Here is an 18,408-nt window from a genome sequence, read left to right on the forward strand (position 1 = left end):
AGGCAGCACCTGCCCCTCGTCCCCAAGAAGAAGCAAGTCTTGAGAGGGGAATGGGCTTGCCTTTGCTGCACATTTCAGCTATCTTTAGATCTTGGGAGTCGGACAGACCTGGGTTTCTACCCTCGTTCTGTGGACTTAGGAGGTTAGTGGCTTTGGGGGGGCTCTTTCCCCACCAAACCTCAGTTTCTGCATCTGTAAAACAGAGAGAAATATAATTGCTTACAGGAATAAGTAAAGGAATGCTTGTAGAATGCTCAGCACAGTACCCGGTATGCCTTAGGCACTCAATAATGACAGTCATTATCTCTGTTCTCTTGGGCGGCAACAGAGGGAGGGACTGGCTTACTTTCTTTGCAGAATCAGCTACGTGAGTCATCTTTTTGGCAGTTCTGCCCTGATTTCTGGGCATCTGAAGGCCACTGAGATGTTTCATTCATATTTCTTCGTTCTTCATAAATTCATTCGCAAGCACTGTTCACGAATCAGGTCCAGGCTCTTATAGTTTATGATATGAATGAACTTTTATAAATATTAAATATAATAATATTTAATGATTAAGTGATGTCCGTCACCTTGGACCCTCAAATGTCAATGTTGCAAATGACCTTTCAGCTGTTCAGTTCAGTTCAGTCGCTCAGTCGTGTCCGACTCTCCGCAACCCCATGAATCAGCTGTTAGAGGCTTCAGTTTCCGGGGGGAGGAAACTAAGGCTCAAAGCAGGAAAGGGGTTTGGACTGCAGAAAGAAAGGGGGACAGGGGAAGGTCTGGGACTGTGTCCAGACCCACGCAAGAGGTGTGCTCAGTCGTGTCTGACTCTTTGTGACCCCATGGACTGTAGCCCACCAGGATCCTCTGTCCATAGAACTCTCCAGGCAAGAATAGTGGAGAGGGTTGCCATTTAATTTTATTTTTTTGGTTCCAGGACTGTTGCCAACATTTAATCACTGAGCATCTCTGTGTACCCAGAACTCCTGCTGGCCTGGGAGGGCCAGGGAAAGGAGGAGACCCAGGCCTCGAGCGCCGTGTGGTCTCCAGGTAATGGCTTGAGCATGCCTCAGTTGTCTCTTGAGGGTGGTCAGGCTTGGTCCTGCTGCCTGCGGGCTGTACATGTTGGTGATGTCTGAAACCCCGTGGGTGGCTCAAGCCTGCTCTTATCTGGGTTGTGACATCTGGGCTCCTTTATCTCCGGGTGAGCAAGCTCACTTGGTATGTGTGAGCTGACCCCTGGGGCCCAGCAAGTGCTGGAGCAGGGAGACAGAGGCGCCTTTTCCCCCACCGCCGGGAGGCTATGTCTCAAGCTTTTTTGGCTTCCTTCCTGGGGCACAAGGATGGGGGCATGGGGTTACTAGGTCTCTTCCTTCATGGTGGTGAGTGCAGCTAACTTGGCACCCAGAGAGGTCCCAGTTCAGGCCCTGGCTCTGGTACTTACTATTTCTGTGACTTTAATTTCTCTGAGCCTCAGTTTCCTCATATGTAAAATGGGAATGAAGTATCACCAGATACTGATGATAATGGGAAGCACTTGTCAAGCATTTACTTACTGTGTGCCAGGTAATGTTCTGAGAGCCAGGCATCTGTTACCTTAACCCTGTTACCTTTAATCCTCACAATAGATCCTGTGAGGCAGAGGCATTCTTTAGAATACCCACTTCAAATGGTGAGATAGTTTATGCAAAGCACTTGGCATAGGGCCAGGCACAGAATAAGACTCAGTTCCTGTTACTTGTCGTGGATGGGGAAAGTGAGGCCGACCTGTGTTAACTGATCAGGCAACCGCTTACGTCCTAAGGAAGTTGAGGGCATGGAGTGACTGTAGGACGGGGAACAGTGAACACGGCGGGGTTGGGGGGCGGTGGATTTTGTGTGTATGTTACTTGCTGGGGCAGAAATCAGCTTGGCACAGGACTTTGGTGTCAGTGTTTCATCCTGAAGAGTTGATCAAGTGAAGGAGAGAGATTTTAAATTCTGCTCTCTCAGTCCTAAGGATTATTGAGCTGATTCTGTATTTGCAACAGCTCCAAGGAAGATTTTTATAGTCCCAGGGCAATTCTTAGAGGACGCTGCCCCCAAGGGGAGAGAGTACCTGCATAGGTGCAGGGCCAAATTCCCATGGCTAAGATAGTGCAGGAATAGAGTAGGTGCCTAACCAGTCCACGAATGAATGAACACACGCATGATCAGGGAGGTGAGCCGGCCCTCCAGGATCATGTAGCAAGGCCATGACCCTTAAGCCGCTCCATGACAGCTGCTTAATCTAAACTGATAGGGGATCAAGGTAAACACAGGTTTCCAGTTTCTTCTGGCCTCCAAGCAGTCCCAAGCCAGTGACTGCAGGCTGTCTTCCATTGGGCGTCCTCTGAGCGTGTTTATGGGCTGAGGTCTCCAGGGACACAAAGAGCCCATGAGTGCTGACTAGGGAGACCAGCTGTGCCGAGGTTACTCGTCTGACAAGAGGGCCCAGGAGAAGCAAACGCCTCCTGCTCTAGAGTGAGCTCCCCCTGTTCAGGCTCAGGCAGACCTGCCTTCCTCACGCAGGGCTGCTAGTGTGAGCAGCCTGGGATCAGATCCCAGCTCGGCCTATACCTGCTGTGGGTCTCAAGACTGGGTGGGAGGGCAATTCCGACCTGGCCGCTGGGGTTAAATCCTTATGAAAAAGATGTTCTGCTGCCATGAGGGATGGGTGTGACATGTTAAGTGTCCTCCAAATGATTGGGGAAGAACTCGAGCCCAAGGACAGACTGTGAGCTCATAAGTCAGAGCACCTGCGTTCAAATCCTGGTCTCATGTCTTATTAGCTGGGGACCTTGACAAGTTACTGAAATGCTCTCTGCCTCCATTTTCTCATCTGGAATAGGGGTGTTAAGGAGCCACCCATGGGCCACATCTGGCCTGCCACATTCTTGCACACCCTGAAGTCCCATCACCGTGCCCCATGGGATTTGCTGGCACACAGCCACACTCATTTGATAAAGTCTCTTCCGCCACTGCTTTCAGGCTGGAGCATCAGAGTCAAAGCCCTGCAGAGCCAAAATTATTTACTATCTGGTTCTTTATGGAAAGGTTTCCCTGATGACTCAGTGGTTAAGAGTCCTCCTGTAGTGCAAGAGACGAGGGTTCGATTCCTGGGTTAGGAAGAGCCTGTGGAGAAGGAAATGGCAGTCTACTCCAGTATTCTTGCTGGGAAAATCCCATGGAAGGGGAGTCTGGTAAGCTACAGTCCATGGGGTTGCAGAGAGTCAGACATGACTGAGTGACTAAGCATGCATGCTCTTTACAGATAAACTTTGGAGATCTTTGACCTAGAAAATGGAGATAATAGCAATATTCACCTTAAAGAAATGTGTAAGGATTAAATGAGAGACTGTGAATAAATGACCTTGGACAGGGCTTCGCGTATAGTGTCAGCACTTTTCTGAGCTGAGAAACATTTCGGTCATATTTTAAGACCCACAGTCTGCCACCCCGGTAGCCTCCCCCAGGCCCTGGCAGCCACTAACCGGGAGCCTCCCCCAGCTCCTGGCAGCCACTGACCTTTCTCTATTGTTCTTCAGCCAAAGGCAGTCATGTCTGACTCTTTGCGTCTGGATGAACAGGCTTCCCCGACCTTCACCATCTCCTGGAGCTTGCTCAGACTCATGTCCGTTGAATCGGTGATGCCATCCAACCCTCCTGTCCTCTGTCATCCCCTTCTCCTCCTGCTTTCTATCTTTCCCAGAATCAGGGTCTTTTCTAATAGGTTGGATCTTTATATCAGGTGGCCAAAGTATTGGAGCTTCAGCTTCAGCATCAGTTCTTCCCATGAATATTGAGGGTTGATTTCCTTTAGGATTGACTGGTTAGATCTCCTTCTGTCTACCATGGATTTGCCTATTCTGGACATTTCATAGAAATGGAATCACGTATGTGTAGCCTCTTGTGGCTGATGTTTTTTTCACTTAGCACAACATTTTCAAGGTTCATTCATATGTGTCAATGCTTCATTCTTTTTTAATGACTGGATAACATTCCATTGTATGGATGTGCCACATTTTGTCTTTCTCTTCATCTCTTGATGTATTCTTGGGTTGTTTCCAACTTTTAACTATTGTGAATAATGCTGCTTTGGTATACAAACATCTGTTTGATACTCTGCTTTTCATTTCTTTGGGTATATACTCAGAAGTGGAAAGCCAGTTCATAAGGCAATTCCATTTTTGATTCTGTTTTTAATTTTTAAGATTTTAGTTTTAAATTTTTGAGGAACGGCCATAGTGTCTTCTGCAGTGGCCACAGCACGTTGCAGTCCCACCAGCAGTACCCGTGTTTCCATTTCTGTGCATCCGTGCTTGTTTTCTGTTTTTAAAATAGCCCAGTGGGTGAAGAGTGATATCTAACTGTGGTTTTTAAAAATCTATTTGTTATCAGATATACGATTTGTCAGTATCATATATGCTTACATTCTTTGGGTTGCTTTTTCACTATGTTGATAGTGTTTTTTGATGTCCAAAGTCCAGTTTAATTTTTTTGTTGTTGTTGCCAGTGCTTTTGGTGTCAAAACCAAGAAATCATAGCTAAATTCAATGTCATGACTTTTCCTTCATTTTTTTTTCTTCTAAGAATTTTGTAGTTTTAGCTTTTCCATTTGTGTCTTTGATCCATTTTTAGTAAATTTTGGTATATGATGTAAGGGACCATCTTCATTCTCTTGCATGTTGATAATTCAGTTTTCCCAACAAAATTTGTTGAAAAGACTATTCTTTTTCCACTGAATGGCCTTGGCCCCTTTGTTAAAAATCATTTGACTGTATATGCAAGGGTTTGTTCCTGGGATCTTGTTCCACTAGTCTATATGTCTGTCTTTATGCTAGTACCTTGCTGTTTTGATTATTGTAGCTTTGTAGTAAGTTTTGAAATCAAGAAGTATGAGACCGTCAATTTTCTTTGAACAGTTTTTTCCAACTGTCCTTTTTCAAGGTTCTTTTGGTGCTTGGGGTCCCTTGATATTCCATGTGAATTTTAGTATGAATTTTTCCAGTTTCTATGAAAGATGCCATGGGGATTTGATAGGGATGGCACTGACTCTGTAGATTGTGTTGGGCAGTGTTGGTGTCCTAACACGGTCTTTCAGTCGTGCACAGAGGCTGCCTCTCCACCTATGTGTGTCATCTTTAATGTCTCTCAGCCTGTTTTTCACTTCTCAGTGTACACATCTTCCACCTTCGTGGTTTAATCTTATTCCCTTTTCCTAGATGGTCCTAAGTATTTTCTTCTTCTTGATGCTATTATAAATGGAATTGTTTCCTTAATTTTCTTTTACTGGATTGTTCATTGTTAGTGTCTAGAAACCTAACGTGTTTTTGTTGTTGGCTTTTTGGCTACACTGCAGCATATTAAAAGGATTATACACCATGACCAATGGAATTTATTCTTGGAAGCAAGGATGGTTTAATTTATGAAAATCAATGAATCTAACAAACTGCATTAGCAGAATAAAAGTGGGAGAACACATGATCATCTCAGCTAATGAAGAAAAAGTATTTGACAATTCAACACTTCCATGAGAAAAACATTTAACAAACCAATAGAAGAAAAGTATCTCTAAATATAATAAAGGTCATATATGAACAACTCACAGTGAACATATTCAATGGTGAGAGACTAAAAACACTAAGATCAGAGATAAGGCAAAGATGCTTACCTTCATCACTTCTATTCAGCATAGTATTGGAAGTACTAGCTAGCACCATTAGTCAGGAAAAAAGAAATGAAAGGCATGCAAATTGCAAAGAAGAAGTAAAATTATTTCTGTTTGCAGTTGACAAGCTCTTATATATAGAAAACCCTAAAGAGGGTATTCTGGGCATGGTCCTGCTGGGACTTTCACTGTGGATAGGCACAGCCCCATCCCCTTCCAGATGAATAGATGCAGCTGTAGCCATGGGTGATTTTAGGCCAGTACTTTTCATTAAAAAAAGAGTACTTCTAATATGAGATTTTATAACATATTAGTTGAATAAAATGTAGAAAATACAAGAATAGACCAAGATGGGGAAACAGTGGAAACAGTGGCAGACTTTATATTTTTTGGGCTCCAAAATCACTGCAGATGGTGATTGCAGCCATGAAATTAAAAGATGCTTACTCCTTGAAAGGAAAGTTATGGCCAACCTAGACAGCATATTAAAAAGCAGAGACATTACTTTGTCAACAAAGGTCCATCGAGTCAATGTTCTGGTTTTTCCAGTAGTCATGTATGGATGTGAGAGTTGGACTGTAAAGAAAGCAGAATGCCGAAGAATTGACGCTTTTGAACTGTGGTGTTGGAGAAGACTCTTGAGAGTCCCTTGGACTGCAAGGAGAGTCAACCAGTCCATCCTAAAGGAGATCAGTCCTGGGTATTCATTGGAAGGACTGATGTTGAAGCTGAAACTCCAATACTTTGGCTACCTGATGCAAAGAGCCACCTCATTTGAAAAGACCCTGATGCTGGAAAAGATTGAGGGCAGGAGGAGAAGGGGACGACAGAGGACAAGATGGTTGTATGGTATCACTGACTCAATGGACATGAGTTTGGGTAAACTCCAGAAGTTGGTGATGGACAGGGAGGCCTGGCGTGTTGCGGTTCATGGGGTCGCAAAGAGTCGGACACGACTGAGCGACTGAACTGAACTGAACTGAAACTTTCCGTGGGTATTGATGTAATTTTTCCATTCTCTGAGTTTTCTAAACAGGCTATTTAGTAATATCCTAAGGCATTCAGATGATTGTTTTCTTTTTATTTATTGTTATTATTAAATTTATTGAGGTAATCATTTTATTAATTAAACCTCATGCATTTCTATAAAAGTGCTAAGAAGTTCATGTTATAAGCTCCCTGTGACTGAGAAGCTGAAGTGTGAAATGTTAAGACCCATGCAATGGAGCCCAATGTGAACCATGTCATGGAAGGGACATTACTTTTCTCTTTTACATCATATAAAAGGCACCAAGACATGAAACTTTTTAAACTAAAAAGACTGAAAAAAGCCACTTTCAAAAAAAAAGATAAAGGAGGAGAAGAAAAACCAAACTGTATTATGCCACATGTGAGAGTACAGTTGGGCAGAATTACAGAAAGTTAATAAGCAGAACATCACTCTCACATAGGCTATGATTAACTCCAAATGAGGACTGCTGTTTCAAAAACAGCTTCACATTTTGAAGTGTGGATTTACGGGACAATCATCTTCTAAAGACACATCATCAGGGTCCACGTGAAAATTGTGGAATATTGTAGATTTAATCCTGGTGTAGAATGAAAAGTCGGTACATTTATCCATGGGAGTAAAACCAAAGCTAAACTCAGAGCTTCCCAGTAGCTGGCGCAGAATAATAATGATAATGGAAGATGTCTATTTTGAGATATTAGTTTGCCATCTTCTCTGTCTGCTGGCTTTCCAAATAAAGTCATATGCCTTGCCTCAAAGACAATAAAAAGTAAAAAAATACGGGAAGTGCAAGGCGTCATGGAGGTCTCAAATTGCAGAAGAGGAAGCAAACCAAACTGGCAGAATGCTTCAACTTTCCTAGTGCTGACCTGGGAGGGGAGGGGTCATGGGGGCCTTGTGTAAGGGCATTGTGTAAGGGACAGTTTCACTGAAAGATGCAGGAACCGCCCAGGTTTGACCACTTCTCATACTGACTTTTGATACTGGCAGTGGGAGTGTTGATGAACTGTAATTCTGGGAAGGCATGTTTTTGTAGGAAGCCTAAATAGCATGGTCTAAGTGTGATCTTTCTAGATTTCCTTTTCTAGATTCACCAAGTGCATATTAGTTGTTGTAGCTTTTGTATTGGACATGTCATTGACTGTCTGATGACATTGAGGGGAGAAAAGATTAGTACCATTTTCAGATGAAGAAATCGAGGCATGGGGACATTAAGTGGCTTGCCTAGGTTCACATAGCTAATAAGGAAGCTGACTCGAAGGGCTTCCCAGGTGGTGCTAGTGGTAAAGAACCTGCCTGTCAATACAGGAGACATAGAGACATGGTTTTGATCCCTGGGTGGGGACGATCCCCTGGAGGAGGCCTTGGCAACCCACTCCAGCATTCTTGCCTGGAGAATCCCATGGGCAGAGGAGTCTGGCGGGCTACAGTCCAAAGGGTCGCAAAGAGTTGAATAGGAGTGAGTGACTGAGCACACACATGCCAGGACTCGAGGCCAAGCCCACCACCGTTTCCTCTTCAGCTGCCCCCTAGTAGAGGAGGAAAGAGCTGAGCCTGCCTTGTGGCCTCTGTGTGTGTGAGGCTCAGGCTTGTTGCTTGATACGTACCACCTCATTGGATCCTTAAAGTGGTTCTGGGGGTGTCTCTAGTGTTGTCCCATTTTACAGATAGGTAGGTCATTGCCAAGGCTGTGTAGTCAGTAGCTAGTGAAAACACTGACCTGGGTTTGGTGGTGGGACTTGAGGGCATGTGAGAAGTCAGTGAAATTGCACAGAAACATTTGTTTGTATTTGCATTTTTCTATATGAGGGGTCAGAGGGCGGCTTTCATGGGGTCTCAAAACACAAAACAAAAAAAACCCTGAACCCCTGAGCTCAAGAAAGAAATCCTAGAAACAGTTCCTACTGACTGAGTCTCACGTGTTGCTTATCAGGGCTTGGATGACTCTGTCACTCCTGTGGGCTCTGGGCATGCCATTCCACCATCTTACAGACCACGTACTCGTAAGTGACTTGTGTGGTGACTAAGCTGGGCTTCTCTTCCACTGCTGCCTCTTGTGGCTGGGCTTTTTCTAGCAATGAGTAGGATTTGGAGTTCTCTTTTGTAGCACCGAGCATTATTAAAAGGCAGAATGGTATGCTGAGCTTCGAGAGGTTGATGCCCATGTCCAGGTCACTCTGACCCTGGGAACAAGCCTGGTTGGTTGGTGGTTGGTTCAGTGAACACACGAGTGAGAGAGTGAGTGAGTGGAAGAAAGAAGCGCCGCCTCCTCGCGTGCTGGGCTGCAGCATGTTAACGTGTCTCTGATGTCTTATTTAGGACGATAGTCACCACGGTGGTAGAGTAGTCCAGGGGAGCTGGCCTGACGCTCTCATGGCCAAGCAGGACCAGAGTGGCTGCGGGAGCCTCAGAGGCCCTGTCCTTCCTCCCTGGCAGGTGGTGGTGTGTGAGCGGGTGGATATTCCCTCGCCCGGCCCCCTCCCGTGGCGTGTAGCCTTGTCCAGCATGTGGCAGGCCTGTCTGCTGCCCTGGGCTGAGGGAGGGCACCACAGCCTCCCCCTCCCTGTTACCCTTTTCTTTGGTGTCCCTGGCCCAGCTTAGAGCTCCCTGCTTGACCTCCAGGGGTGGCCTGTCCCCTAAATATAGCTCAGAGGTGGGGCCCAGCTAAGAGGAGCCGCATCAGCAGCTCCGTCTTACAGTTGAGAAAACAGGCTCACACGGTTGAAGTGACTTGCCCAAGGCCACAACTGGTGAGCGGTGGGCTTGGGACTTGGGTCCAACCAGGAATCACTGCATCCTCATATTTACAGCACCAGGAAGCCTCTGGAAAGTCAACTACAAGTTCGGAGGCCTCGTCAAAACGCTGAAGCAGCTCCTCCCTCCTGTGGCCGGAGAGCTGGCTCTGGCCCAGTGAGGTCACGGCTGAGGTTTTCTTTTCTATTTAGTGCGCCGGGCCTTCTTGAGTGCCCCTCAGGCGCTGTGTCTGAGCCTGAGCTGGAGGAGATGCTGGGAGTGCCTTGAAGTTTGTGTTCCTTTCTGCCTTCCCCAGCCATCTACCTGCACTTTGAAAAAAAGCGAAGGCGACTTCCCATCTATGATAGGAGCCCGGAGTGGGCCGAAAAGAGTGAAGATGGGCGTAGACCAGGGAGGGGGCCTGTGTCAGCGCCCCCAGCACGTGTGACTCTTACTGGCTTTTTCCATTTGCTGCACTGGGCTGCGAGCCCCTTGAAGGCCTCCCTCAGGTGGTTCTCCCAGGGCCTGTTACCTGTTGGGTGTGTGTTGAGTGAATGAATGAATGAATGACGTGGAGGTAAGCAAAACCTGCTTTCCATTCAGGAGCCACTAGACAGCCTGTGTGGCCTTGGTCAATTACAGCTCCTTTCTGGGCTTTGATTTCTCTACCTGAGCTGGGCTTCACGGACCTGATCTTCTGATACTCCAGGCTCTGGGTGATGGAGAAGAGTCGACAGACAGGTGTTGGAGTCCCAGGAGGATTTGGCCAGCTTGTATGTGGGTGGAAGGTGTCCTCTGAGACTTGGCTTTGGATTGTAAGAAGCAGGGTGGCTGGCGGGTGGGGGTGAGTGAGCAGACAGGGCCGATCAGAGGAGAAGGGAAGGATGCGGGCTTGGCTGAAAAGGCTGTTCACTGAAGCTGCAGGTTTCCATGGTGACTTGGTTTTTTTTTTCCCTGAAAAATGAAGTGCCCAAGTAATTCCTGGGTGTGAGAGCCTCCTATAAGAACTGATGTCTGGTTTGAGGGGTGTGGGGGCAGATTGGACTAACCCCTGGGCAGGAGGAAGAGGGGCCGAAGAGCAAATGCATTAGGTGCTAGCAGGCCTATCTGATCAGGGCCGGCCCTGGAGGGGCCCCTGATTCGTGGGCTGGGCACTGCTGCTCATGTTACTTTGACTTGTATTTTCTGCAGATTATGATCGAGTTCTGTCCTGGGGGAGCTGTGGATGCCATCATGCTGGGTGAGTCATTTCTTTTTTTTTTTTTTGGCCTCTCTGAGTAGCTTGCAGGATCTTAGTTCCCTAACTAGGGATTGAACCTGTGTCCCCTGCGAAGCATGGAGACCTAACCACTGGACAGCCAGGGAAGCCCCTGGTGAGTCCTCCTTGATGCAGGGCAGTGGTGCTGGGGTTGGCTCTGTCGAGCACTGGGATCCATCACTTCCCCACCCCAGTAATGCCCGTGGCCTGTTTGAGTACCTTCCCACTCTGTCAGCATCTGGGAGCAGGGCTTCGGTTGCTGGAGAGGGTGCAGGATACTAAGAAGACCAAAACTTCTCGTTCAAAGAGCCGTATGTCCTTGAGTGGATCACTGGCTCCCTCAAGATGTCTGGGTGTGAGGCAGCTGTGCTGCCCCCCTTGCCGAACCCCACAGTGCTCGTGGGAGGTGAAAATGAGACCCCTGAGGGAGGTTCTCTGAAAAGCGGGGATCTCCACCTATTTCCTCTCTGTTCTCCTGAGGGAACTAACTGGTCCAGCCCCAGGCGGTTTGTTCTCTGTTGGTGGCAGCTTAAAGAAACAGTGCCATTACTATTTTAGAAATCAAGGTGGGATAAGAGAAGCTGGGATGGAGAGAGCTGACCCAGGTCATAGGTCATAGCTGCAGCTCTGTGGTCAGGGGTTGACTCTCCCACAGATGCCTGCCCTGCTCAGAGGGCCTTTCTGCCCTCAGTTGTCTCCCATCGCCTTGCAGAGTTGTGTAGAGGGATGAGCCTAGGCTCGGGGCCCAGGGTTCCTGAGGGCCATGCCAGGTTCCTTGGCTTGGTGGCTGTGGGGCACTGGGCTGGCCCCTTTACGGCATGTGGGGAGCATGCATCTGGCACATCACCGTATGGCCGTTTTAGTTTGTTAACACCAGTGCTCGTTCTGATCCTGCTGGCCCTGACTTGCTAGCTGTTACTCATTTTTGGCTCTCAGCCCTCCTGCAGAGCAGAAGGATGAGGTGCAGGTTGGGATGTGGTTTCAAAGGGGACTTAGGCTCATCTGCAATGTTGCAACTTTTTTTTATTAGGAAGAAAGTATTCAAGTATTGCTGTGTAATAAAAAATTCACCTTAAGAATTCACCATGCTGTGTGATTCCAATTATATGCCTTTCTAGAAAAAGATGGAGCTATAGGAAGAGATCTCATTAGTGATTGCTTTGCGGCTGGAGTTGGGGGGTGAACGGGGGACAGTGGGGCATTTTGGGGAGTGATGGGCATGTGTGTTCTGTATCTAAACTGTGGTACTGTTGGTGTCACTACACACATTTGCCAAAATTCACAGAACTGTACACCCAAAAAGGCGAATTTTCCTGTATGTAAATTATATTTCAATAAACTGAACTTTAAAAATGTGTCATAGGGACTTTCCTGGCCATCTAGTACCTAAGACTTCGCCTTCTGGTTCAGGTGTAATCCCTGGTTGGGGAATCAAGGTCTCACATGACTTCTGGCCAAAAAAACCAAAAAATAAAGCAGAAGCAATATTAACAAATTTAATAACAAGGCTTTAAAAAATGGTCCACATCAAAAACAACAAAAAATTGTTTTAATTGTGTTATGTCTGTCTACCTCTTTGGATTATTATCGAGCTTTCATGAAATAACGTACCCAACGCTTTATCCTCATGCTGGTGCATTGTAAAGGCTCAAAAAATGGTAGCGTTGAGGTTATTATCCTCCTCCTCATCACTTTGATTTTTCCTGTTTGATCTATGTAAGTAAATCTGACATGAGTCAGGTACACTTTTGACATTTAAAAATTTGCTACAGACAATCCAGCATAAGCTCAGGACCAGTGTGAGAGTCATCACCTTTTCTTGACTGAGCTCCACGCCGAGACATTAACGTGCTTTGTCTCCGGAGCCCTGCCTTCATCTCCTCCTCATTCCATTTTGCAGACCAGTATTGAAGATGCAGGGAGATAGAGTGACTTGCCAGAAATCACATGGCCAGCACGGGGCAGGGCCCAAGTTCCGGCCCAGTCTGTGTGGCCCTGAAGTCCTCACAGACTCTGAGCTTGGGCCTTGGCTGGGGGAGATGCAGGGGTCGATGGACGAGGCTGCAGGGAAGGAGTTATAGACCCAGAATGACCCCTGGTTCAGGAGCCCTGCTCTGGAGCCGGGCTGCCCAGGACATTGCAGGCAGTGCCTCCACCCCGGCTGACATGCTTGTTTTTACTGAGCCTGAGGGATCTGACCTTGGGGATTCCTCCAGGCGCTGCAGGGGAACCTGGAAGCCCCAACCAGAGGGAGGCCTCAATGTAGTGACCTTGCCCACCAGCTTGGGAGCCTTCAGCCTGAGGGCCAAGCAGGCAGGACTGCAGGGCTGACCTCAGCCCAGGGAGCTTGGGCAGGAGCAAGAACTAAATAATCACAGACTGCCCTGGTCCGTCTTGGGTGGCCCTATACCATGGGTCATGGTGGAGACTTCTGACAAAACGTGGTCCACTGGAGAAGAGAATGCAAACAACTTCAGTATTCTTGCCTTGAGAACCCCATGAACAGCATGAAAAGGCAAAAAGATAGGACACTGAAAGATGAACTCCCCAGGTCGGTAGGTACCCAATATGTTACTGGAGATCAGTGGGGAAATAACTCCAGAAAGAATGAAGGGATGGAGCCAAAGCAAAAACAACACCCAGCTGTGGATGTGACTGGTGATGGAAGTAAAGTCCGATGCTGTAAAGAGCAATATTGCATAGAAACCTGGAATGTTAGGTCCATGAATCAAGGCAAATTGGAAGTGGTGAAACAGGAGATGGCAAGAGTGTGAACATCAACATTTTAGGAATCAGTACCTGGCGTGCTGTGATTCACGGGGTCGCGGAGAGTCGGACACGACTGAGCGACTGAACTGAACTGAACTGAACTGAAGCAGGTCAGGAAGCAACAGTCAGAACTATACATGGAACAACAGACTGGTTCCAAATAGGAAAAGGAGTACGTCAAGGCTGTATATTGTCACCTTGCTTATTTAATTTATATGCAGAGTACATCATGAGGAACGCTGGGCTGGAAGAAGCACAAGCTGGAATCAAGATTGCTGGGAGAAATATCAATAACCTCAGATATGCAGATGACACCACCCTTATGGCAGAAAGTGAAGAGGAACTCAAAAGCCTCTTGATGAAAATGAAAGAGGAGAGTGAAAAGGTTGGCTTGAAGCTCAACATTCAGAAAACAAAGATCATGGCATCTGGTCCCATCACTTCATGGGAAATAGATGGAAAAACAGTGGAAAGTGTCAGACTTTATTTTTTTGGGCTCCAAAATCACTGCAGATGCTGATTGCAGCCATGAAATTAAAAGACGCTTGCTCCTTGGAAGGAAAGTTATGACCAACCTTGATAGCATATTAAAAAGCAGAGACATTACTTTGCCAACAAAGGTCCGTCTAGTCAAGGCTATGGTTTTTCCTGTGGTCATGTACGGATGTGAGAGTTGGACTGTGAAGAAAGCTGAGGGCTGAAGAATTGCTGCTTTTGAACTGTGGTGTTGGAGAAGACTCGTGAGAGTCCCTTGGACTGCAAGGAGAGCCAAGCAGTCCATTCTAAAGGAGATCAATCCTGGGTGTTCATTGGAAGGACTGATGCTAAAGCTGAAACTGCAATACTTTGGCCACCTCATGCGACGAGTTGACTCACTGGAAAAGACTCTGATGCTAGGAAAGGTTGGGGGCGGGAGGAGAAGGGGACGACAGAGAATGAGATGGCTGGATGGCATCACCGACTCTATGGACATGAGTTTGGGTGAACTCCGGGAGTTGGTGATGGACAGGGAGGCCTGGCGTGCTGCGATTCGTGGGGTCGCAGAGAGTCGGACACGACTGAGCGACTGAACTGAACTGAAACTAAAATGGACTGGAATGGGTGAATTTAACTCAGTTGACTATTATATCTACTACTGTGGGCAAGAATCCCTTAGAATAAATGGAGTAGCCATCATAGTAAACAAGAGTCTGAAATGCAGTACTTGGATGCAGTCTCAAAAACGACAGAATGATCTCTGTTCGTTTTCAAGGCAAACCATTCAATATCACAGCAGTCCAAGGCTATGGCCTGATAAATAATGCTGAAGAAGCTGAAGTTGAACAGTTCTATGAAGACCTACAAGACCTTCTAGAACTAACACCCCAAAAAAGATGTCCTTTTCATTATAGGGGACTGGAATGCAAAAGTAGGAAGTCAAGAAACACCTGGAGTAACAGGCAAATCTGGCCTTGGAGCACGGAATGAAGCAGGACAAAGGCTAATAGAGTTTTGTCAAGAGAACGCACTGGTCACAGCAAACACCCTCATCCAACACAAGAGAAGACTTTACACATGGACATCACTAGATGGTCGATACCAAAATAAGATTGATAATATTCTTTGCAGCCAAAGATGGAGAAGCTCTGTAGAATCAGCAAAAACAAGACTGGGAGCTGACTGTGGCTCAGATCATGAGCTCCTTATTGCCAAATTCAGACTTAAATTGAAGAAAGTAGGGAAAGCCACTAGACCATTCAGGTATGACCTAAATCAAATCCCTTATGATTATGCAGTGGAAGTGACAAATAGGTTCAAGGGATTAGATCTGATAGAGTGCCTGATGAACTATGGACGGAGGTTCGTGACATTATACAGAAGGCAGTGATCAAGACCATCTCCAAGAAAAAGAAATGCGACAAGGCAAAATGTTTGTCTGAGGAGGCCTTACAAATAGCTGAGAAAAGAAGAGAAGCTAAAGGCAAAGGAGAAAAGGAAAGATGTACCCGTTTGAATGCAGAGTTCCAAAGAATAACAAGGAGAGATAGGAAAGCCTTCCTCAGTGATCAATGCAAAGAAGTAGAGGAAAACAATATAATGGGAAAGACTAGAGCTCTCTTCAAGAAAATTAGAGATACCAAGGGAAGATTTCATGCAAAGATGGGCACAATAAAGGACAGAAATAGTATGGACCTAACAGAAGCAGAAGATATTAAGAAGAGGTGGCAAGAATACACAGAAGAACTGTACAAAAAAGATCTTCATGACCCAGAAAACCACAATGGAATATGAAGTCACGTGGGCCTTAGGGAAGCATCACTACGAACAAAGCTAGTGGAGATGATAGAATTCCAGTTGAGCTATTTCAAATCCTAAAAGATGATGCTGTGAAAGTGCTGCACTCAATATGCCAGCAAATTTGGAATACTCAGCAGTGGCCACGGGACTGGAAAAGGTCAGTTTTCATTCCAATCCCAAAGAAAGGCAATGCCAAATAATGTTCCAACTACCGCACAGTTGTACTCATCTCACACCCTAGCAAAGTAATGTTCAAAATTCTCCTAGCCAGGCTTCAACAGTACGTGAACCGTGAACTTTCATATGTTCAAGTTGGATTTAGAAAAGGTAGAGGGACCAGAGATCAAATTGCCAACATCCTTTGGATCATTGATAAAGCAAAACAGTTCCAGAAAAAGCGTCTACTTCTGCTTTATTGACTACACCAAAGCCTTGACTGTGTGGATCACAATAAACTGTGGAAATTTCTTCAAGAGATGGGAATACCAGACCACCTGACCTGCCTCCTGAGAAATCTGTATGCAGGTCAGGAAGCAACAGTTGGAACTGGACATGGAACAACAGACTGGTTCCAAATCGGGAATGGAGTATGTCAAGGCTGCATGTTGTTACCCTGCTTATTTAACTTGTATGCAGAGTACATCATGCGAAATGCTGGGCTGGATGAATCACAAGCTGGAATCAAGATTGCTGTGAGAAATATCAATAACCTCAGATATGCAGATAACACCATCCTTGTGGCATAAAGTGCAGAATTAAAGAACCTCTTGATAAAAGTGAAAGAGGAGAGTGAAGAAGTTGGCCTAAAGCTCAACATTCAAAAAACTAAGACCATGGCATCTGGTCCCATCACTTCATGGCAAATAGATAAGGGAAACAATGGAAACAGTGAGAGACTGGCTTCCTGTAGCTCAAACGGTAAAGCACCTGCCTATGATGCAGGAGACCAGGGTTCAATCCCTGGGTTGGGAAGTTCCTATGGAGAAGGGAATGGCAATCCACTCCTGTACTCTTGCCTGGAGAATTCCACGGACAGAGAAGCGTGGTGGGCTGCAGTCAATGGGATTGCAAAGAGCCGGACACAACTGAGCGACTAAAGCAACACATGCAAAATCACTGCAGATCGTGACTGCAGCCATGAAATTAAAAGACGCTCCTATGACTGACTATTAAAAAGCAGAGACATTACTTTGCCAACAAAGGTCCATCTAGTCAAGGATATGGTTTTTCAGTGGCTGTGTATGGATGTGAGAGTTGGACTGTGAAGAAAGCTGATCGCCGAAGAAATGAAGCTTTTGAACTGTGGTGCTGGAGAAGACTCTTGAGAGTCCCTTGGACTGCAAGGAGGTCCAACCAGTCCATCCTAAAGGAGATCAGTCCTGGGTGTTCATTGATTGGACTGATGTTGAAGCTGAAACTTCAATACTTTGGCCACCTGATGTGAAGAGCCACCTCATTTGAAAAGACCCTGATGCTGGGAAAGATTGAAGGCAGGAGGAGAAGGAGTGACGAGGATGAGATGGTTGGATGGCATCACCGACTCGATGGACTTGAATGTGAGCAAGCTTCGGGAGTTGGTGATGAACAGGGAGGCCTGGCATGCTGTAGTCCATGGGGTCACAAAGAGTCAGACACATCTGAGTGACTGAACTGAATTGCCCTGGTGGTTCAGCAGTATAGACTCCAAGCTTCCAGTGCAGGAGCGGGGGTTTCTATGATCCCACTTGCCCCTTGGCATGCCCAAAATATTTTAAAAAGAAATAAATAATCATGATGGCTCACAGAGCAATGAGCATGGGATGTCATCCTTAACTCTTCTCATGCCCTTCCTCCCATTGCACCCATGAGGTCGCACACCCTGTCATTCCCACCTCCCTGACTCTAGTCAGGAATCCTTCCTCTGTGAAGCCTTGGCCACCATGTAGCCCTCCTGGACTACCGTGTGGCTGCCAGCTAAGCCCCCTGCCCACTCTTGCTCCCCTGAAAGCTCTTCACTTGCTGTGCCAGGAGGAATTTTTTAATGCAAAGCTCAGGTTGTATCTCTGTCCCTCTCAGAACCTCTCCTGGACTGCCCATTGCATTTCAAAGAAAATGCAGCCTCCACATCTCCTGCAGACCTGTGACCTTCACTTCTCCATGCGGGGAGGTGAGGGTCCTTTGCGCTTGCTGCTCCTCCTGCAGGAATACTCTTGTCTGCACTCCCCACCTGCTCAGAGAAGACGGCCCTGCCGTCTCTCAGTGGACACTGTGCTGTATGTAGAGGGTGTGTGTCTGTGTGTGTTGTGTAGGTATGTGAGCGCGTGTGCGTCCACGGCCCCAGCTAGTGCCGCAGAGGCTTTTGGTGATGGCCCCTTCCTCCCACGATCCTGCCCCACCATCACCAGCCTGTTCACCTTTTTCTGCACCAGCTCCTGTTGCCTCCAGGCCCCTCCTTTGGCTAGTTCCTTGACCTATGCCTTGGCGCCACCTTTTCTCCTCTCAAACATCTGTCCTTCCTCGGGACACAGCTTGAACGCCTATTCCTCTGGGGAGCCTCCTGATTCCCCAGGTAGAAGGGGTTGCTGCTCTCCCTCGCCCCCAAGCCCACCGTGTTCCCAGCACTGCCCCCAAGCCCACCATGTTCCCAGCACTGTTCATCATTTCCATGCCTCTCTGAGACCCTGCACCCAGCACAGAGCCTGACAC

General features: G+C 46.8%; 1 protein-coding gene across 1 annotated transcript in view; it reads left to right on the forward strand.

The window, feature by feature from the left end:
• Nucleotides 1-18,408, forward strand: part of STK10 (serine/threonine kinase 10) — a 142,667-nt gene that overhangs the window by 40,882 nt on the left and 83,377 nt on the right. The window contains exon 3 of the mRNA XM_055421826.2: nucleotides 10,611-10,659. Within this exon, the coding sequence (XP_055277801.2) occupies nucleotides 10,611-10,659 (49 nt within the window). The remainder of the gene's footprint in view (nucleotides 1-10,610; nucleotides 10,660-18,408) is intronic.

The sequence above is a fragment of the Moschus berezovskii genome, chromosome 18 (genome assembly GCF_049115385.1).
Source record: "Moschus berezovskii isolate FMDL1 chromosome 18, NW_MosBer_1.0, whole genome shotgun sequence".
NCBI classification, from domain to species: Eukaryota; Metazoa; Chordata; class Mammalia; order Artiodactyla; family Moschidae; genus Moschus; species Moschus berezovskii.